At 46.3% G+C, this 23,147-nt stretch overlaps 1 protein-coding gene across 1 annotated transcript; it reads right to left on the bottom strand.

Annotated features, from left to right (window-relative positions):
• Nucleotides 1-8,802: 8,802 nt before the first annotated feature.
• Tmem127 (transmembrane protein 127) lies at nt 8,803-22,908 on the bottom strand. Its single transcript, XM_004651743.2, has 3 exons — nt 22,650-22,908; nt 14,060-14,224; nt 8,803-12,597 (listed from the first exon to the last, which is right to left on the bottom strand). The coding sequence occupies exons 1-3, from the start codon at nt 22,891-22,893 to the stop codon at nt 12,290-12,292; spliced, it is 717 nt and encodes a 238-aa protein (XP_004651800.1). The 5' UTR covers nt 22,894-22,908; the 3' UTR covers nt 8,803-12,289.
• Between the last annotated feature and the right edge of the window lie 239 nt (nt 22,909-23,147).

A 23,147-nucleotide genomic window follows, 5' to 3' on the forward strand; every position in this document is an offset into this window, starting at 1 on the left:
GTAAAAACCATTCCTTACACCTTACACCTGAGGACAGGCATTCCACAGTGGGTTGAATGACCTGCTCTGAGAGGCTTGTTATCTTTGAGGTCTGTGCTTGGACCCTTTTCCCCAAGTCCCTGAGTGATACAATCCTTGAGTTCCAACTATTAGGCCAATAAGCAACAATAAGTACCTAATCTTTCCTTCAAAATTTATATGCAATCCAAGGCCCAATTCATCTATTATTCAGAATGGAAAGTGTTTACAGTTGTCTTCGTTTTACTCCTCACTATGATCTCTCTCCTTTGGGGCCCTTTCCTTCTAATTCATAGCCTAAAAGAATTCATGAAAGGGCTGGGGAGATGACTCAGTGGTTAAAGCATCTGCTGTACAAGCATAAGTACCTCAGTTCAATCCCCAGACCCCACATACAAGCCAGAAATCAAAGTGGGCTTCTGTAATCTCCGCAGGCTAAGAACAAGATGGGAGGGAGACCAGAAAGTTTCCTGGAAGCCTGCAGACCAGCTTTTTGCTGGAAGGCCTGAGTAGAATAAAAAGCCAACTAAGCTGGGCATAGTGGCATATGCCTTTAATCCCAGCACTCAGGAGGTAGAGGTAGGAAGATCACCATGAGTTTGAGGCCACCCTGAGTCTACATAGTGAATTCCAGGCCAGCCTGAACTAGAGTGAAACCCTACCTCAAAAAACAAAACAAAACAAAAAAGGCTGATTAAGAGAGAATTTCTCGTCTGGAGAAATGGCTTAGCAGTTAAGGCTCTTGCCTGCAAAGCCAGAGGATCTGGGTTTGATTCCCTAGTACTTACGTAAAGCCAGATGCAGAAGGTGGCGTATGTATCTGGAGTTCTTTGCAGTGGCTGAAGGCCCTGGTGTGCCCATTTATCCTCTCTCTGTGTGCTTCTTTTTCTCTCAAATAAATACAAATAATATATATACATACATACATACATACTTTTTTTTTTTTTTTTGGTTTTTTGAGGTAGGATCGCACTGTAGCCCAGGCCGACCTGGAATTCACTATGGTGTTTCAGCGTGGCCTCGAACTCACAGCAATCCTCTTACCTCTGCCTCTCAAGTGCTGGCATTAAAGGTGTGCACCACCATCCCTTTTTAAAAGGAGGGGATTTTTTTTTTTTTTTTTTTTGAGGTAGGGTTTCACTCTAGTCCAGGCTGACCTGAAAATTCACTATGTAGTCTCAGGATGGCCTCGAACTCACAGTGATTCTCCTACCTCTGCTGGGATTAAAGGTGTGCGCCACCACATCCAGCTTGGGAATTTCTTTGTTCTCTTTTTTTTTTCTCAATTTTTATTAACATTTTCCATGATTATAAAAAATATCCCATGGAGCCGGGCGTGGTGGCGCATGCCTTTAATCCCAGCACTCGGGAGGCAGAGGTAGGAGGATTGCTGTGAGTTTGAGGCCACCCTGAAACTCCATAGTGAATTCCAGGTCAGCCTGAGCTGGAGTAAGACCCTACCTCAAAAAACAAAAAACAAAACAAACAAACAAACAAACAATATATATATATATATATATATATATATATCTCCCATGGAAATACCCCCCTTCCCCCCACTTTCCCCTTTGAAATTCCATTTTCCATCATATCCCCTCCCCATTTCAATCAGTCTCTCTTTTTAAAATGTGTAGCCCAGGCTGGCCTTGAATTCCTGATCCTCCTGCCTCTGCCTCTTCAGCAAATTCCTACTGGCATGTGCCACCACAACCAGCTTCTCTCTTTCTCTTTTTTTCAAGGAAGGGTTTTGCTCTAGCCCACGCTGACCTGGAATTCACTATGTAGTCTCAGGGTGGCCTCAAACTCATGGCTGGGACTAAAGACATAGGCCACCACATCCAGCAAGAGGGAACTTTTTTAGTTTGTCTAGCTAAGACAGCAATGAAAACATGAATGAGAACAAGGCCTGGGAGACAGAGGTAGGAGGATCACTGTGAGTTCAAAGCTATCTTGAGATTACATAGTGAATTCCAGGTCAGCCTGGGCTAGAGCAAGACCCTCCCAAGAAGGAGGAAAAAAAAAAAAAAATGAAAAGAGACACTGCCTCAAATGAGGTGGATATGAAGACTGACTCCCAGTTGTTCTGTGATCTCCACATGTGCTCCATGATACTTACATTCCCACATACACAAAAAATAAGTTGGTTTTTTCAAGGCAGGGTCGAGGCTGGCCTTGAATTCAGTGCAATCCTCCTGCCTCTGCCTCCCGAGTACTGGGAATAAAGGCATCCATGCCTGGCTAAAAATAAGTTTTTAAATTTAATTTTATATTTTTTCTAAGGTAGGGTCTCACTCTAGCTCAGGCTGAACTGGAATTCACTATGTATTCTCAGGATGGCCTCAAACTCTCAGCAATCCTCCTACCTCTGCCTCCCGAGTGGTAGGATTAAAGGCGTGCGCCACCACGCCTGGCTTAAAAATAAGTTGTTTTTTTTTTAAAGGATTTTTGAGCTAAGTGTGGTGGTGCACGCTTTAATCCCAACACTCGGGAGGTAGAGGTAGGAGGATCGCTGTGAGTACATGGTGAATTCCAGGTCAGCCTAAGATAGAGTGAGACCCTGCCTTGAAAAATCAAAAAAAAAAGAAAATTTATATATATATATATATATATATGTATGTATATATATATATATATATATATATATATATATATATATATAAAGAGAGAGAGACAGACAGACAGAATGGGAGCGTCAGGACCTAACTACTACAAACTCCAGACACATGTGCCACCATGTGCATCTGGCTTACGTGGGTTCTGAGGAATTAAACCTGGGTCCTTAGACTTCGCAGGCAAGTGCCTTAACCACTAAGCCATCTCTCCAGCCCTAAAAATAAGTAAAATTATCAGTTTTTGCCAGCAAGGATGGGGCAAAGTCAAAGACACCTTGTGAAACTCTTCAAGCCCAAATCGGAATCCCTGATGAGAATACAGCTTCCAACCTTACCTCATTTAGGCAGGAGGTGGCCTTACTGTTTCCTTCCCTACTGTCAGCACATTTCTGGCTCAGCTTAGGTTAATATACTGTCTGTGGATTGGCCCTACTTAACCCTATGGGAAGGAGCTTAGTAGCAGGGGCTGCTGGAGAACAGACCTGCTCACTACAGCACAGCAAGTGCAGAGCATGGAATAATCTTGGGGCACAGAGATGTATAATCACGCAGAAGAGGGTTGAGGTGGTGCACACCTTTAATCCCAGCACTGGGGAGGCAGAGATAGGAAGGTCACTGCCAGCTGGAGGCCAGCCTGGGCTAAAGACCCTACCTTGGAACAATCAGAGCATGGAAGTACTGCACCATAGTGGCACAGACAGATCCATGGGACAAGGGTGAAACCTCACTGACAATGGGAGTGACAGGAAGCTGTATCTGAGTGTTGACCAGTATCTCTTCATTCCCTCCATCTCAGGACAATAGGGATACCTATCTTAAATGCAATGTTTCCCAGCACCTTTGGACATTTTACCAGTTTCCTTCCATATCCACCTACTTTGGATAGGCCTTATCCAATTCCTGGAAGGCCTGAGTAGAATAAAAAAGCTGATTAAAAGGAAATTTCTTGAGCTGAGGAGATAGCTCAGTTGGCAAAGTGCTTGCTTTACAAACATGAAAACCTGAGTTCAGTCTCCAAAACTGACATGAAAAGCTGGGTGTGGTGGCATACAATTGTAACCTTAGCACTGGAGGCAGGCACAGGTAGATCTTTGGGGCTTGCTGGCCAGGCAGTCGTAGCCTAACTGGAGAGGGCCAAGTTAGTGAGAGACCATTTATCTTTGGCCTCCATAAGCACACACATACCCATACACACATGCACACACACACACATGGAATTTCTCTGATGTTCTAAATATATATTTTATTCATTTATTTGAGAGAGAGAATGGGTGTGCCAGGGCCTTCAGCCACTGCAAATGAACTCCATACGCATGCACCCTCCCTTGTACATCTGGCTAATGTGGGTCCTGGAGAGTCGAACTGGGAGCCTTTGGCTTTGCAGGCAAATGCATTAACCACTAAGCCATCTCTCCAGCCCTTTTTTTTTTTTTTTTTCAGATAGGGTCTCACTGTAGCACAGGCTAACCTGGAATTCAATCTGTTGTCCCAAACTCTCCTCAAACTCACAGCAATTTTCCTACCTCTGCCTCCTGTGTGCTGGGCTTAAAAACATGTACCACCACACTCATGATTTTTTTTTTCCCCTGAGCTGAGGTACTATATTTCTTCTTGCCTTGGTTTGTTTTCATTTGAGAGTGATAGACAGAGAGGAGGCAGATAGAGACAGAGGGCACAACAGGGCCTCCAGCCACTGCAAATGAACTCCAGACGTATGTGCCCCCTTGTGCATCTAGCTAACGTGGGTCCTGGGGAACCAAGCCTCGAACCAGGGTCCTCAGGCTTTACAGGCAAGTGCTTAACCGCTAAGCCATTTCTCCAGCCCTTGCCTTTGGACTTGAACAGAACCTCAGTTCTGGGGTCTCAAACTCCCAATCTTCAGATCATAACTGGCTCTCCTGGTTCTCCAGCTTCCTGACCCTGAGAACCTGAAACCAATTAACCTTTGTAATTGTGAGTTAACTCGCCATATAGACATTTCTTTCTGAATATATACTCACATCTGTTGCTTGTGTTTCTCTGGAAAAGCCCAAGTAATATAACACCATTCTAAGATCAGCAGGCATTTCAGGAATTCTGAGGAATTAATGTAAAGTTGTCCCTGAATGGTAGCACAATTTATTAGTCCCATGCTTTTATGGTGGCTGCTCCCTCCTCATTCAAGCAGGTTGACTCAGGATGGAAATGTGGGGGTGAGATGGGCTAAGTGGGTGGTTGCCCCAGACAGCTAGGATTAGTTTTCAGCAATGCCAAATACTAATTGCTCAGAGTGCTAAGCTCAGAGTAGAAAAGAAAAACAGCTGAGAAACTCAGCAGCTAAGCAATTGCTGGAATGGAGCAGAAACAAAGGGGCAAAGGTAGGAGGGAAGAGAGTAAAAAATGTCCCGAGACAGGCCAATGTAGTCAAGGGTCTTTGCTCACACAGAACAGACGAGATTATTCCGAGACCCTCCTCTGTCCAAAGACAGCATGCACATAGGCTGAAGATGCAGCTCAAAGATGGAGTGCTTGCCTAGCAGGTCTTATCTCTAGCACCAATTCCCCAAAAGTACAGACAGAACTTCTGGATACAAGAGGGTTATCTGTGGTTTTATGCTTTACAGAAGTAAGAGGGTGGGAGAGAGCATCTCCATTTTGAAAGCTCAATGCTTGGTGTCAGCCTGACCACACACTACAACCAACATCAGTGGTGTGATCCAACACGAAACCATCCTCATCCTGAGCCACATGATAAGGCTACAAGTCCTTGGCCACTGTTCTTCCGGGAAAGGGGATGGATCTAAGTTGTATAAACAAGAGTCATCTTGGTACCTTAAACAAAAAGGTCAGTGTGAGCTTGTGGCCACTTAAGGCCAGGTTTCTGCTTTGAGGGGAAAACCACCTGAGCAAAAAGAGACATTGTGTCACCATGTCAGTGTTTGAATCTTTCAACCATGAGAAGCCCTTTGGATGACCCTGGGTTTTTTTTTGTTTTGTTTTTGTTTCTGAGGTAGGGAGTCCAGGCTGACCTGGAATTAACTATGTAGTATCAGTGTGGCCTCGAACTCATGGTGATCCTCCTACCTCTGCCTCCTGAGTGATGGGATTAAAGGCATGTGCCACCACGCCCTGCTTTTTCTTGTTGTTGTTGTTTGTTTTTTTGAGGTAGGGTCTCACTCTAGCCCAGGCTAACCTGGAATTCACTATGTAATCTCAGGGTGGCCTTGAACCCAATGTGATCCTCCTACCTCTGCCTCCTGAATGCTGAGATGAAAGGCATTTGTCACCACACCCAGCTTACCCTGAACTTTTCATATACATAGGAACCAACAAGCCCCATTTACTGCTGGATGTCAGAGCTAATGCCTGTAATCCAAGTACTCAGGACCTGAGGCAGGAAGATTGCTGACAGCTCAAGGTCAGCCTGGACTATATAGTGAGTTCCAAGCCAGCTTGAGCTACAGTATGAGACTCTGTCTCAAAAAAGGGGTGGGGTGGGGGGCGACTAGAGAGATGGCTTAGTGGTTAAGGTGCTTGCCTATAAAGCCTAAGGACTTGGGTTGGATTCCCCAGTACGCACATAAAGCCAGATTCACAAGGTGGCATATGTGTCTGGAGTTTAGTAACAGTGGCTAGAGGTCCTGGTGTACCCTTTCTCTATCTGCCTGTCTTTCATAAATAGTGTATTTTTTTTAAAAAAGGAAAAAAAGTAGCTGAGCGTGGTGGGGCACGTTTTTAATCACAGTACTCGGGAGGCAGGAGGAGGAGGATCTCCATGGGTTCAAGGCCACCCTGAGACTACATAGTGAATTCCAGGTCAGCCTGAGCTAGAGAGGGACCCTACCTTGAAAAACAAAACAAAACAAAAAACCCAAAACAAAAAGGTAGAAAAAAATCCCATTAAGATAGTTTTGAGTTGTGTCTTGCAACTGTAACAATGGCATTCAGGCCTTCTAGGTCCATACTAATTTTATCTGCCACACTTGCTTAGTGGGTATCACTATTGCTCAATGTACCTCTCAGTATTCTCCAAGGCCACATCTTCTCCTTCCTGCTTATGACCATCCAGCCCATCATTCCCTTACCAAATTTTAACATTCTCCCTCAGGAAGCCTCCTTTTCTTGAGATAGGATCTCATTCTGTAGCCTAGGTTGCAATCCTCCTGTTTTAGTCTCCTTCCCAAATAATGAAGTTACAAGAACCACAATATTTGGCTATGAAGCCTTACAAAGGTTTGTTGTTGCTGGCAGCAATGTCAAGGCAGATTCAGTCTGGGTTACTAACTTTTTATTAATATTTTTATTAATTTGTAAGGACAGAACGAGCATGCCAGGACCTCTTGCCACTGCAAACTCCAGACATGTGTCACTTTGTGCATCTAGCTTTAAATGGGTACTGTGGAATTGAACCAGTGCCAACAGGACTTTTCAAGCAAGCACCGTTTAACTACTGAGCCATCCCCCTAGCCCCTAATTTTTTTTGTTTTTGTTTTTGTTTTTGCTTTGTTTTTCAAGGTAGGGTCTCACTGTAGCCCATGCTGACCTGGAATTCACTAGGTAGTCTCAGGCTGGCCTTGAACTCACATCTATCATCCTACCCCTGTTTCCCAAGTGTGTGCCACCACGCCTGGCCCTAATGCCTTTTTTTGTTGTGCTAGGGATCACACTCAGTGCCTCATGAATGTAAGCCAAGCACTACCAACTAAGCTATTTCTCTAGCCCCTTGGTTAATTTCTTTGCATCTTTTTAAAAAATATATTTTATTTATTTATTAGAGAGAGAAAAAGAGGCAGAAGGAGGGAGGGATAGAGGAAGGGAGAGAATGGGTGCACCACGGCCTCCAACCACTGCAAACAAACTCCAGATGCATGCGCCTCGCCCCCCCCCCCATGCATTAGGTTTACGTGGGTCCTGGAGAATCGAACCAGGATCCATTGGCTTTGCAGGCAAACATCTTAACTGCTATGCTCTCTCTCCAGCCCTCTTGGCATCTTTGGCCAAACACTTTGGGTTCAGTATATTTGGTGAGTGACTGTTGGAATAAAGGGGGGAAAACACAAGCTCCCTTCCCTCCAAGCCTAGTGAACTTATAAATAACTTGGGCCTGTCCACAGCAAATTTCCCCTGCCTTCATATTATGACTGTAAGGAGCAAATAGGTGGAAAGAATAAGTGACACCCTTATCCTCCTCCTCATTAAAACAAAACCCAGGGTAGTGAAATGGTTCAGTGGATAAAGAGCTTGCTGCACAACTCTGAGTATCTGAGTTCTGATCCCCAAACCCCATCTAAAGAGTCTGAAATTGTGGTGGGCTTCTGTAATCCCAGTGTACCTACAGTAAAGGGAGAGGCAGAGACAATTTCCCAGAAGCTCACAAAAGGTAGTGAACAATGAGAAGCCCTGTTTCAAATAAGTGGAAGATGAAGACTGACCACAAATTGTCCTCTGCCCTCTATCAGTGCACCATGGCACATGTGCACCTGCGCGCACACACACACTCCAAATAAATGACAAAAGTTCCATCCATCACCCCGAGGTATTAAAGAAGAAAACTCTCTACCAATAATGGCATTAGAGATCCAGGGGAGAAACTCTCAAAGGCAGAACATGGGTGAGGGAGCTCTGGGTTACAAGGTCCACCTCACCAGAGTGTTGTTCCCTTTATGGGATCAGTTACTTTCTTTTTTTTCAAGGTAAGGTGTTACTCTAGGCCAGGCTGACCTGGAATTCACTATGTAGTCTCATGGTGGCCTCAAACTCATGCAATTCTACCTCTGCCTTCCAAGTGTTGGGATTAAAGGTATGCACCACCACGCCCAGCTCAGTTACATTTTCTAGAGGGAGTCAGGACAAGACTCTTCTGGTCAGCGGCCAGTAGGCCTTGCACTTTGAGAGCCCCACACAACCCCTGAAGCAGAGTGGATTGGCAATTGTCTCATTGGAAATTCTTTTATTCCCCAACTCTTTATACATATGTTTGCACCAAGGAGTTCTCTATCTCTCCTCAGACATCTTAGCAAGAAACCCCTCAACACTCGGTCATCCCCCTCTGCTGAATGGATAAACCAGTCCACCATGAATCTTCAATTCTGGGACCAGTAAAATCCTTCCTAAGGAAACCTTTTCTCTCCATGCACTATTCAACCTTCATCAAAATACTATTCCCACAAAAAGGCACAGGAAGAAGACTATAGGCTATTTGAAAACAAAGGCTGTAAAGTTTATTAGTTCCTTTGTGTCTCACCACATAACCTTGTGTCCATAGTGTAAGTGACCTAGGCTATGGACACCTCTGGGTGAGATACCAGCTGAAGACTCTAGGGTTGTCTGGCGAGAACTGCCCTTTCTTCTATGCAGCAACCACTCACGATTCCCAAGGCTTTCTCCTTGCTGTCCTTCACATATCACAGCTTCTCATGTGTGAGACCCTGGTGGGCTACAAGACTGACCCCACCTAGCATATTATAGTAGGATGGGAGCTCCTGGACTCCTTACCCCAGTACCTGGTAGTGACTGTCCTCTCCCCTTTCTTCCAGGTCTCCAGATCCTTCATACTATGTCTGTCTGTCCTCTAAATTTCATACCCTTAGATGCTTTCATTTAAGAACATGGTCCCTCCACAGCATCAGCAGTCAATAAAGTTAGGTCCCTCTTTCCTTCTGGCCCCTCCATAGCTCTGTTGCTTTGTGGAACATTAGAAAGACCTTCACTTTTCTCATGTCTCACCACATCTTGGCTGTCAATGCTATTCCCTCAGTGAGAACACCCCATCTACTTCCTGTACTCCCTCAAATCAACCCAGCTGCTTCCTCCAGAAAGCCACTGGTTATCACTCAGGTCAGAACCAGCCTCCCTTTAGTCTGTTACAGAACTTTTCCAAAGTGTCCAGACCACTCACTTCACTGCTTCCCTGTGGATGAGTCCATCCTCAGCTAAGCACATACAGCACTGGGAAACAGGTTCCTGCCAGGCAGGGTGTTTCTCTCATGGGGTCTAGTGGTGCTTTGTGCATAATCCAAGGGACCTATCATATAAACGTCTGTACAGACATGACCTGAGAATATACTCCCAATCCAAGAAAGATATGCATCCTACCAAGAACAACAGAAGATCCAATGGGCTGCTCCCAAATGGAGGTCTTTCACCAGAGTGTGCACTTGGGGTCCAGCAATGGGATGAGTGAGTGAATGAAGAGAGTACAGGCAGCCATCAAGACCTGTACTGCTCAAAGGAGCTATTCCACAGGTCATGTTCTCAGAGCCATTTGTACCCAGGATTCTCCCAGAAAGCATTGCTTGCTATGATTTTCAGAGAAAGGGCAGTTTCTTCTGCAAGCTACAGACTGCTGGAGTTCCAAAAAGGCTCTCTTCTGCAGCTACGTAGAACATGCAGAGAGAAGCAGATCAAGGTTTGAAGTTGAGATCTCGGACAGAGCCATCCACTGTTTCTAGCTGTGGGCCTTGAGAACTTCCTCTCTGAAAAGTGTTAAGATTAGGAGGCTCATGGGGTGAAAAATGTCATATGTGCGCAAACACCAAATCCCTTCAAACTTTGTTCTAAATTGAAAGCCTCATCAAAGTCTCCTGCTTCTTTGACAGGAAGGGAACAGATCACACCTAGAAAACTGACAGAAAAATGACAGGTAGCCATTGGCATTTGCATTCTTATTTGTAGTTTGTTTTGTTTTGCCTTTTAATTTTTTTTCCTAGAAAAGAAAAACAACCAGGGGAATTCATATGACAAACTATCAGTGTCAGGATGGCAAGGGAAAGAAAAAGGCCGGAGGCCACAGGGAGATAATAAAAAGTGGGTTCTGAATCACATGGAACAGCCCACAGAGTCATGTCCTCATCCTCATGAGATGACTGTTCACTTTGGCATGCGTGTTAAGTGCCCCGTCTTCTGGCCTGCCCACTCAGACACCATGGTCAGAGAGAGCTGGTCATACTTCAGAAACGATAATGGCAAGCTCAGGGCTTCACAGAGACAGACTTAACTCTTGATTTTGTGCTCAGGTATCACACGGCAGCCTTTCTTGCCTCAGAGACGGGTCTGGAAGAGTGGGAGAGTCACCCTGGAGTACTTCATCATCACAGCAGTGAACTCGAAGCAGATGCTCACTCATGTGCTCACGCTGTCTTCACCCACACAGGCATCTGTCCACACATCCCCACTCAAAATGGTCAAAGAATGGGGAAGTGACAGTCCTCTAGAAGTTACAGCTTAATGGCTGTATACATTCTCCATTCTTGCTCAAAATGTCTATCAGCTTAAGAGTGGGAGGAGATTAGAATCTGTCTTTTTCAGTTCAGCACTAGACTGAAACCTAGTAACTCAACACCTCGGCCATCTGCATCCATGCTGCAGGCCTTTCAAGTTCAACCCACTTTATGGCCCAAATCTTGGGGCAGAAAAATATACTGGACCCAGACCAAAAAGGAGAGCCAGAGTGACAGGCCAGTAGCATACTGCAAGACCAGAGTACATTCCAGAAGGGAAGAGGGGCATGCAGCAAGCTGTAGCCCCAAGTCACAGTCTAGGGGACATACTGAGTCTGAAGGCTATAACCAGACCTCCATGTATGACAGGGTAGTCCTAACACTAACCTGATGGCCCGCTGGATGGAGTTCCTATGTGGTGAATAGAGGGTCCTGCCCTGTTTGGCCCCCATGCCTGAGCTGAGGCCAGGTTATATCTCAGTGCCACAGTTCTGAGGAGCACCACGCTGGCCAGCCAGCCAGGCCACAGTCCTCAGCCCCTCAGGGGCCACATGGTTCTGGATCTACAGAAAGGCCCCAGGGAGCCACAGCTGCCAGAAGGGAAGGAGCCAGGGCAGAGCTGGCATTCTGCTGGAGAGACTCTGGGAGGAGCTATGGTCCAAAATATTGCAAAGCCATAAAGGATAGGATACATTTCTGAATAGCCACAACAGCCTTGTCCCTATATTAAAGAGAGAATATGGCTGCTGCTGCTTGGTTTTTGTTTTTCCTCTTAAAACCACCCACAGTTAAGAGGTAAAGAGTCTAGGAGACTCAGTCCCCTTTACACAGGTCCTCTGTAGGATCACTCTCACCCAGATCAGCTCTCCTTGCCTTGCTACAACAATGTGAAGCCAGGGCAAGGTGAGAGAGCAGCTTCCCTGCTCCCCAACAGCAATTCCTTCTCCCCAGAAAACCAGAACACATGTGAGAAGTCCAAAGATTAAAGTGCAGACAATCCACAAAGTGGACAGCTTGGGCCTGGGCACTCTGGAAAGGAATGAAGGGGCTAGCCCAGGGCTATAGGTACGGAACAAACGCTGAGCCTAGCAAAGTGAGCCTGTAGGACACAGTTCCTTTTCCCTTGTGCCCGGTTGGCACTTCTCTCTGGGACTGCCCAATCACTACCAGCAGCAACACGAGAAAAGTCCCAGTCCCAAAGATATGGCCCACAAAGGGAGGAAACTCGTCTGACCATCCTTCGTTGGGTGTGGCTAGAAATAGGAAAGGAGCAGAGGGTGGCAGGAAGGGAAAGAGTGCATTATAGAAAATCACTAAATCCCAGCTCTTGGGAGCAGGGACACATGGACAACCCTAGAGGCAAGAGTCTCTCCTGGGGAAGGTTTGATGAAAATGGTCAGGGTCCTACCAGTGAGGCCTGCTAGGGGAAGGGGCTGCAGAGGACTAGAGCCCTGGCTGGCATTAGGGTGTATAGGCAGGGGGTGGCTGGAATTGGTTGATGACCTCATACTCTGCTGGGTAGGGTTCATTCTCTTCCATCTCAGAAAGCAGCTCCAGCGCCTGTTCCTCTTCCTCTGTTGGATAGTGGCGCAGGAGGTTGGCTGCAGTGGCTAGGATTGAGGCTCCACCAGCTCCTGCCACCAGGTAGAAGCTAACAGCAAAGGTGACGTATACCTGGGAGCCATGGTATTTCTTATGTTGCTGTTGCTGGGCCAGGATGAGTTCAGAAGCCCAGTAGGAAAAGCCGATGACTGTGGCACACTGCAGGACTGAGAGACAGAGGGACAACACAGAAGGGCGATTAGCAGCATCCTGCAGCCAAAATGCTTGTGAAACCAATTATAGACTTGCCTCATTCTCAGGGGACCATCCTGGCCACCAGCCCTGTAAGGAGAGCTCTCTTGGCCATGGAATTCTTGGCTTAGGGCTGGGGATGCTTTCTGTTTTGAAAATTTGCAATTGCTCAGTGCTTACCAGCATGCTGGGTTTAATCCCCAATACTCCTCCCCAACTAACAACAACAAAAAAAGAATGAAGGCTGCTGGATGTTGCTGGGCACTTAAATAAGGTCATGCAAGTCCATTCAATATACCAGGGACTGGAAAGTTGACTCAGAGTACTTGCTTGCTAATCTGCTGACCCTGGTTCAATTCCCAAGCTGCCCAAGTAAGCCAGATGTAACAAGTGGCACAAGTGTCTGGTGTTTGTTTGCAAGGGCAAGAGGACCTGGCATGCACTCCCCACCACAAACACACCATTCTTTTAAACTTTATTTATTTATTTGAGAGAGAAAGAGGCAGAGACAGGGAGAGAGAATGGGCACACCAGGGCCTCCAGCCACTGCAAATGAATTCCAGATGCATGTGACCCCTTGTGCATCTGGCTTACATAGATCCTGGGGAATGGGGCCTTGAACCAAGGTCCTTTGGCTTCACAAGCAAGCGCTTGACCACTAAGCCTTCTCCAGCCCTACATACCATTTTTTAAGATACTGATAATTCATTAAGTTGGCAGTTTTTTTGTTTCTGTTTTTATTTTTCTGAGGCAGAGTCTCACTCTAATCCCAGGCTGACCTGGAATTCACTATGTAGCCTCAGGTTGGCCTCGAATCTGGCTAAGTTGGAATGGTTTTTTAAAAGTTGGTATCTTGGCCAGCTGTGGTGGTGCACACCTTTAATCCCAGCACTCAGGAGGCAGAGGTAGGAGGATCACCATGAGTTCGAGGCCATCCTGAGACTACACAGTGAATTCCAGGTCAGCCTGGGCTAGAGTGAGACCCTACCTCAGGAAAAAAAAAAAAAAAAAAGTTGGCATCTTAAAAAACAAACAAAACACAATGCATTAACCCAAGCTTGGGGAGGTGAGTAGCTACGCCCAATCAGAGAGGGTGAAACCTGGGCCTACAAGGCAAGTAACCATGCATGCCAACCCAGGTACACAGCCTGGCACCTTTATTGCTCACCCCACCTCAGGCCCTGAACTTGCATGAACTTTAAATACCATTTTTAGAGAGCTGAGATATTCCTTGTGAAGTTCTAATAGTATTCTCTCTCTATAGCAGGCCTGTGATCCTGGCAAGAGTACCAGCAAATGAATGAAGCCAATGTTAAGGCACTCCAATACTCCATGAAATATTGAAGATGGCATATAAACTCTTCTCAGAGAAATGAGTTCCATGTGTCGTTTGTCCTAGGCCAGGTCCTCTCCTACTTGAGTGTGCCCTGAGCTTACCTGTGAGGATATGAGCAAAGGCATAGCGACGGGTGATTTTCAGGGCTGGATGCTTGGGCCCAAAGACATCCAAAAGGAATGCAGAGAGACTACACAGGATGCCCAGGAAACAGAAGGCAGCAATGACCCTCAGGAGGAGCACTGTTTGAGGGTTCATACAGAAATCTGTGGGGGAAGAACAAAAGCTTCAGGCTCAAGTAACACCTGGGGTGTTCTGCACTATCTGGGAAAGAGCTCAGTCCCCTTCCACCACAGTTCCAGGGAGCTAGGAACCCTAGAAAACTCTGTCAGCTCCATCCACCAACTGCTCCGCAGAGGGGCCAAACCACCTCCACACTGCATGCACACAGGAATCCTTAGTCACTGCTCCCATGAACTTTAAGTCCCCTTTTTCATGAAGATTGGACTAAGTGTAGGTTGGGCTTGCTATACTCTCCTAACCATTTTTCTCTTTTTTTTTTTTCCCCTAAGGTATTTTATTTATTTGAGAGAGAAAGAGGTAGAGAGAGAATGGGCACAAACGAACTCTAGACACATGTGCCACCTAGAGCATCTGGCTTTATGTGGGTACTGGGGAATCAAACCCAGGTCCTTAGGCTTTGCAGGCAAGCACCTTAACTGCTAAGCTAGCTTTCCAGCCCTTTTCTTTATTCTTTATTATTTACCTTTCTTGAGACAGGGTCTCCCTGTATATCCCATGTTGGCTTTGAACTCACTATGTAGCCCAGACTGGCCTCAAACTGATCCTTTTGTCTCAACCTCCTCAATGCTGGGATAGCAGGAATGTACCACCAGACCTTCAAGCCATTTTCAAGATCCTTGACAATTAAGTTGGTATGTTAACCTATTTTTCTAAAGATGCTTTGGGCCAGCAGAAAGAACCCATTGACTTCTGAGCTGAGAGAGCCAGAGTGGTTAAGGCCAGAGGTCAATAATGCTGGGTTTTCATTTACTCACTCATTCCTTTCCTTTTTGTTCCAAAAGACATTGAACTTGGAGACTAAGCTAAGTGAAATGAGCCAAACCCAGAAGGCACAAGAAACCAATAATCATCAAGTTCATTAATACAGAGAGCGGGATAGTGGGTGGCACAGACAGGAGAAAGAGAAGGTAGGGTGTTTGCTATTCAATGTGTAGATTTGCAGTTTGGATGATGAACAAGTACTGAAAATGTATAGTGGTGATGGCTTCACATTAATGTGAACATAATGTCACTGAAGTGGACACTTAAAATGGCAAATTTTGTGTTATGTATATTTCACTGCAATGAAAAATGAAGGGGTTGAACAGGAAAAAAACTCACGAGTTTCCACCCCTCCCAGAGGAGCTAATGGCAGTTAATGGTTGCTGGGGAAGAAGTCATGCTCTTCAGTGGTGTACACACTGGTAAGTTGCTCATACTCCAGTACATAACCCCACCCATGCTCATGCAAGCAACCCTAACTTAACTCAGTGGGTCACAAAGAAACCAAACCCCATGAAAGTCGAAGGCAACTAGTTGGGAAGAATACATTTAGCAAGCAGCGGGAGGGGGATGAAAGGATATGGGGATGAACAAATACTTTATATACAGTAGAAAATTATCAAAAATAAAAATGATTTGTATTTTCTGTTTTATCAAGGTAGGGTCTCCCTCTAGCTCAGGCTGACCTTTAATTCACTCTGTAGTCTCAGGGTGGCCTCAGACTCACAGTGATCCTCCTACCTCTGCCTTCCAAGTGCTGGGACTAAAGGCGTGCACCACCATGCCCAGCTAAAATTGTTTAAATAAAGGAGAAAAGGTTGAAGTTTAGAGAAATATGTAACTACAAAAGAATATTAAATAAATTAGGAAAGATAGTACTGTCTCATTTATTTTTGCTCCTTTCCTGAATGTGAGCAGAATAAAATACTGTTTTTTACTTTTTGATTTTTCAAGGTAAGGTTTCACTCTAGCCCAGGCTAACCTGGAATTCACTATGTAGTCTCAGGATGGCCTTGAACTCATGGCAATCCTCCTACCTCTGCCTCCCAAGTGTTTGATTAAAGGTGTGTGCCACCATACCTGGCTACTTTTTTTTTCAAATTTAAATTTTTTTCAAAAGTAATTTTGTTTTGTTTGCAAGCACAAGAGAGAATGGGAGTGGGTACGCCAGGGTCTCCTACCACCACAAACGAACTCCAGGTATATGTGCCACTTTGTGCATCTGGCTCTATGTTAATACTGGGGAACTGGACCCAGGCCTTCAGGATTTGTAAGCAAGTGTCTTTAATGGTTGAGCCATCTCTCTGGCTCAATTATTTTTTCTCTTTTTTCTTTTGAAGCAGGTTCTCACATAGCCGAGGCTAACCTGGAACTCATTTCATAATCCAGGCTGGCCTTAACACTCATGGAGATCCACTTATCTCAGCCTCTTGAGTGTGAGATTAAAGTTGTGAGCAATCACACTTAACTTTTTTTAAAAAATTTTTTATTTACTTTTATTTATTTGACAGGGAAAGAGGGAGAGGCCAGCCTGGGCTACAAAGTAAGTTCCAAGTCAGTCTGGGCTAGAGTGAGAACCTGCCTCAACAAAAAAAGAAAAAAAAAGGGGTGGGGGACAGATACACAAACAGTAAAGGAAGTGCAAAACAAAACTGATGGCTGGAAAGTAGGGCTGGCTAGAGCCGTAGCTCAGTTGGTGGAGTGCTTGCTTAGATGTGAGAAACTCAGCGTTAAATTCCAAACACCACATAAACTTGGGGTGCTGGTGGTCCGCACCTGTAATCCCAGCTCTGAGAAAGTACCTGAAGTGGGAGAATTAGAAGCTCAAGGCCATCCTCAGCTACAAAACAAGACTGAGGTCAGCTTGGGCTACATAAGCCCTGCTTCAAGAGGAGGAAAAAAAAAAAAAAGAAACCAGAAAAACTTGAACTAGCTAGAGCAGAGACAGAAGTCAGCAGTGGGAAAAGCTAAGTTGCTAGAGCTCCAGAAGGCTCTGAGACTGAGAGCCCCAGGAATGAACCGAGGAAAAGGAAGGGGGCAAGCAGAAGAGGAAACCTCAAGGAAGCCCCCGGGGTGATGAGCATGCATCACACAGAGCAGTTTATATCTCCTTACAGTACTTGAGTATCTTTTATTATTTTTTTTAATTTCAATTAGAAAGTTCTGTACCTGGTGCCAAATCCCTGTGCTACCACAAGCTACCTATGACCTTCAGCCTGTCACCTGATGACCATTGACCTCTGTTCTCATGGATCAAATGAAAGCAGTAGGACCTACCTAACCCAACACAGGGTGTACAGTGCCCATGGAGAGGGCCACCTGCCAGGTTAGCCAGGCCTATTCCAGCCGGACCACAGTCTTATCAACCTGGTGTGCCTTCTGCTCTTACACAGGTCTTCCCAGAACAGTGGGCCAGAGGAAGAGCTCACTAGAGTCACACTGAGGGTCTGCACCACCAAAGCGACAACTATGGTACAGAGAAGCGCTTCTGACTCCACCCAAGAAGCATGCTTTGTTTTTCTTTCCTTTTCCTTTTTTCAAGGCAGGGTCTTACTCTAGCATGGACTGACCTGGAACTCACTCTAGCCCCAGGCTGGCCTCGAACTCTTAGTGATCCTCCCACGTTAGCCTCCAGAATGCTGGGACTAAAGGCGTGTGCCACTTGAACTGTCTTTCCTGACTCCAAAGCTGTTAAGTCATCAGGTTTTGGAGGAAAGTCAAAAACATGAATGTCCTTCTGGGTGATGTTAACGAATCCCCAGGAGGCTGCTCCCTATGACAGCTGGTCATGCAGGGGGCAGGGAAAGGGGTCCTCAGAACATCTCTTGGGGACACCATCAATGCTTCTCACTTTTCCTTCCTAGACATCAATATGGCAGTGTGTTCCTTCCCACCCCCCAGAACTGCCTCAAAGTCTCCAAAGACTGGGTAGGTTTAACTTTATAATGGGAGGAAAGGAGCACATAAGTCTTGACTTTAAATTCAATAGTTTTAGGGGCTGGAGAGATGGCTCAGAGGTTAAAGGCACTTGTCTGCAAACCTTCCAGCCTGGGTTCAATTCCCAGTACCCATCTGGAGTTTGTTTGTAGTGGTAAGAATACCCATTCTCTACCTCTCTGCTTGCAAATAAATAAAATACTAAAAATTTTAGGGCTACAGAGACATTAATCATGGTTGACCACAGCCACTAGAAGATCAAAGGCCTTCCAGGAAGGGCCTGGGCACCTGAAGGGTGGTGGTAACAGAGGCTTAGCAGTTAAGGTGCTTCCCTGCAAAGCCAGTGTCTGGATTTCATTTGCAGTGGTGCCCTGGTATACCCATCCTCTTTCACTCTATATTCCTTTCTTTCACACTTTCTCTAGTAAATAAATAAAAATATATATATTTTTTAATTCAGTGGTTTAGCCCACTATACTCTAGCAACACATCCCATCTTCCAGTTGTGCTCTGGCCTGTTTATTTTGGTAAACACTGCTTGACTGTCCCCTCTAGTCGTCAGGGAAGAAGGCAGCTGCTGTGTAATAGGATCCTGAGGAACTGACTTTGCCCAAGGTCACACTGGTGAGTCACAGGGCTGGATTTGTTTTGAAGGCCCTGGCTTTTCCTGTCTACCTGCCCACAGCTCTGTCTCATTCCTGATCCAAGTGGGCTGCAGGCAGGAAAGCTGAAGTGGCTTTTCCCCAGCCTCCTGCCGCTGCCCCATCTCTTTCCAATCTTGCTCCAGTTCCTGTGGGTTAGAGGTACTCCCAAAGCCTGGGTCCTTCAGTATCATCTTACCATCTGCTCTGCCTCACCTCACTGTGACTTTTCTTGGCTTTTTTTTGTTTTGTTTTGTTTTGCTTTTCGAGGTAGGGTCTCTCTCTAGCCCAGGCTGACCTGGAATTTACTATGGAGTCTCAGGGTGGCCTCGAACTCATGGCAATCCTCCTATCTCTGCCTCCCAAGTGCTGGGATTAAAGGCGTGTGCCACCACGCTTTCTTGGCTTTTAGACAAGCCTGTGACAAAGACCACCAGCAGAGCTCTCTAGTTCCTAGCTGGGTCATCCCACAGATTTCAGTGGCACCAAGTTACATGAGAACAGGCCCCAAGGGACCCTGGCAGTAGTGGTTTGCCTCTGTTACCACCACCCTTCAGGTGCCCAGGCCCTTCCTGGAAGAAGGCCTTTGATCTTCTAGTGGCTGTGATCAACCATGATTAACAGACATCAAATCCCAAACTTCCTCATTCTCCAGCTGACAGAGGCTGTGGGTGGGGTTACTTGCTAGTGACTCTGGAGAGGCAGAGGGGAGAGGGGGGCCTCCTGCCCCAGAGACATTAAAAGTCTGAGCATTTCTTTTTTTTTTTTTTTTTTTTGGTTTTTCGAGGTAGGGTCTCACTCTGGTCCAGGCTGACCTGGAAGTAACTCTGTAGTCTCAGGGTGGCCTTGAACTCACGGTGATCCTCCTACCTCTGCCTCCCGAGTGCTGGGATTAAAGGCGTGCGCCACCACGCCCGGCTAAAAGTCTGAGCATTTCTTGTGACCTGAACCCAGAGGAGCTTTAGGTCAGAAGCAAGCAGACTTTGGGAGACTGGGAGAATTCAGGAAGAAATCTGTTGAGCTGGTCAGATTTGCTAAAGCTTTCAGAGCTCTATGGCTCACAGCTAAAGAGGAAACAGCTGGCTCTTCCTCAGGTCCACCAACTTGCACCTGATTACTGAGGCAATATAGGATAAAACACAGCTTTGGCTGGACTTGTAATTAAAAACTCAATTAGAATGGGAAAAGATGAGGGCTGGGCATATTGGCACATGCCTTTAATCCCAACAGGCAGAGGTAGGAGGACAGCTGAGAGTTTGAGGTAAGTCTGGGACTACAGAGCAAGTACCAGGTCAGCCTGGGTTAGAGGGAGACCCTACCTAGGAATAAAAAAGAAAAAAGAAAGAAAAAGATGAGTTTCGCGTAGCTCTGACTGGAAGGAAAAGGAACTTGAACTGAGAAAATAAAATAAACAAAAACTGGGCAGGCACCTTTAATTCCAGTACTCGGGAGGCAGAGGTAGGAGGACTGCTATGAGTTCGAAGCCACCCTAGGACTTCATAGTGAATTCCAGGTCAGCCTGAGCTGAGCAAGACCCTACCTCAAAAAACAACAACAGCAACGAAAACAAAAACAAAAACAAACAAACAAAAAAAACCTGGAGGGCACTAAGGTGCGGTAGTAATAAGAACATGGACTTTGGCATCAACAGCACTTGGATTGGCTGTGCGTTCCTGAGAAGATTATGTACCCTGAGTTGTAACATTTGTGCAGTAGGGCTGAAGACAGTAGCTACCAAATAAAGATGAAACTGAAAAGTAAATAAGGAGTATGCTTAGCCTCATACCTGGCACACAGACAGGAGCCAAGAAATGGTTAGGCTGTTCCAGACCCTGCTGGTCCACCCTACTCACTCTCAACCTGCAGAGACCTTGGGAAATACCTTTAAGCACCACATTTGCTCAGCACAGGTCTACATCGGGATGGGGCCATCTCAGGCTTCTAGGTAAGTACATCTGTCAGGCCTAGGGAGCAGCCCAGACATACAGGACACCATATGTTTGAAGGCCACTAGGTACCACAAATCCCACAAGCAGAGAGAATGGGAGAGAAACAATGAGGGAACTCATGATTCCTCACTGTCTAACGTGATGGCTTAAAAGGCCTCACTGCCAACATTCAACTTACAAGCAGGCACCAAGTGTTCCTGGTTTGTAATGGCCAGGGAGATGGACAAATAAGCAGAAACTACATGGCTTAAGATCTTTACAACACACAGCAAGCACAATGTAAAGGTTAAGGCAGCATGCTTGAAAAGGACAAAATTTGGTTTGAATAATTTCTTAGGAAGAGTGAATGCATATGTTGAACAAATAAGAGCCTGTACCAAAAACTTGTTTTTATTTTAACATGACTTGGACAAAGATGCACACCAAAGTAGAATTTGGTGAGATCCTTCCTTACCGTAACTAGAGTACAACCCAGGATAAAAATTACAAAGGACACAGCACCACTTTTGTTTGGTGTCAACAGATGGGAGGCAGTCTAAGAGATGCTACCCAGATGGGCAGCCTTGAGGAGACAGCTTTACTTTTCTGAGTCAGTTTCCAGAATTTTTGAGATACGGATGTAAGGATCAGACTGCCTCTCCCTCCATCACCTGTCCCTCCATGGATGACCTGCAAGGAAGCATCATGAACTCTTTCCTGGTTTGCATGTGACCCTGAACTCCTAAAACACCATGCATTGAGGACAAAAGCCTGGATGAAGGGGCTGAAGGTGGCAGCTGTGCTTCCAAGAAGGCAAGTGCAGAGGGATGTGCCAAGGGGAAAAGCATCCAGACTCAGTCTTGATGGATCTTTGTGTCATCAGCTATGCACCAAGGAAAAAGCTGCACATCACTCGGCCTACACCCAGTGGGTGGCTTCAATTTTAAAAAGAGTATACTCAGGGGCTGAAAATCTAGGCCACAGGATAAGGTGTTTCATCTTAGTCCCACAGCAGTGTTTACATCCAATGCAGAAAGGAAATCTGACCTTTTCACCAAATTCCAGCCTCTAAGACACCTTGCCTTACAGGGCTTCTGATTTTGGACAGTGGACATCTGGAGCACACCAGTCAGAGAAAGAAACAAGACTCAAGAATGGTTCCAGGGCTTAGTGGTTAAGGCACAGGCCTGTGAAGCCCAAGGACCCCGGTTTGATTCTCCAGGTCCCATGTAAGCCAGATGCACATGGTGGCACATGCGTCTGGAGTTCGTTTGCAGTGCCTAGAGGCCCTGACTGTCTATTCTCACACACACTCTCTCTCTGTCTCTAATTAATAAATAAAAATAAAATCTTAAAAAAAAAAGAATGGTTCCAAGAACCTTAAGGGTAATGACCTATGCTGTTAACTAAAGACTAGCTGAGGTCCACTGACCACTTGTAGATTAAAAAGCAGGTGGTACAGTCCTGCCCTCCCAAGACACAATCTTTACCCTATTAGCGACAGGAAGTCATGTGGCTTCCTGGGACAGGCTTTCCTACAGACCCTTGACTTCTCATCCATAAATAGAAAAGACTTGGCTGCGAAACAGGCCTGAGGAGCGGTGCAGAATCATATCTAAGTAAGGCATACCTGTAATTCCAACTGTTGAGGGTGGCAATGGAACTGACTTCTGATGACCTAAAATGCCATTGGCCCTCTTTTTTCTAATGTAAGTCCAATTACCATACAACATTAAAATACCGTTTAAATCTAGTCATATTAAAAGTTCCATTTTCTCCATCAATCAAGCTGCCTCAAAGCAGCTTTCCTACATATCCATAGGTTCCTTACTAGGGGGTAGGGAATTGTGATACTAGCACCCTTACCTCTCTCAGTGTACAGTGCCCTTCCTCCAGTAGAATCCTAAAATAGCTGCAGTCTGGGTTAGCATGACTGTTAGGAGTGGGTGCTTAGCTGAATAACATTAGAATTAATGAGGGGCCGGACCCTAAACAGAGCCACCTGGTGGGCATGAACACCAGACAGGAAAAGGACTGTTTCTTTCAAATGCCTGACACTACTTCAATCTTAATTCTGTATCGTTTCCCAGGCCCGGAGGGCTGGAGTGCAGCCGCCTCACCTTTCAGCAGGTCGGGGTGCACGTAGCCCAGCACGTCCGAGACCCCCAGCTCCTGGCGGGAACAGGTCCCTCCATGGATGTGCAACCAGGCGGGCTCAGCGAGGGCAGTGCACAGCGCCGTGATGGACAGGGCACCAGGCAGGGCCGAAGCCAGGCTACGCTCCGGCTGCTTGGGCAGAGCGCTGCTTCCCGGGCTCCTCCGCCGGCGCCCTCCCGGCAGCCCTGCGCCTCCGGGGGCATACATGCCCGGGGCCGCCCGCCGTCGCTCTGCGGTCGCTGCTGGTGGCCGCCGACCTCCGCCGGACGCGCTGAGCCTGCCTGTCAGGGGACGGAGAGCATTGCACTGGGTTGGGATGGGAGATGGGACCCCGAGCTGAGCGCAGACCAGAGGACTGCGGGGATTCGGGAGCGGGCGGGGACACAGGACTCTGGATTAGGGTGCGGGACGAGAACTCCGGGAGGAATGAAGGTTTAGGTGGTAAGAGCACATCGCAGTAT

Source organism: Jaculus jaculus, chromosome 4 (assembly GCF_020740685.1).
Source record: "Jaculus jaculus isolate mJacJac1 chromosome 4, mJacJac1.mat.Y.cur, whole genome shotgun sequence".
Taxonomy (NCBI): Eukaryota; Metazoa; Chordata; class Mammalia; order Rodentia; family Dipodidae; genus Jaculus; species Jaculus jaculus.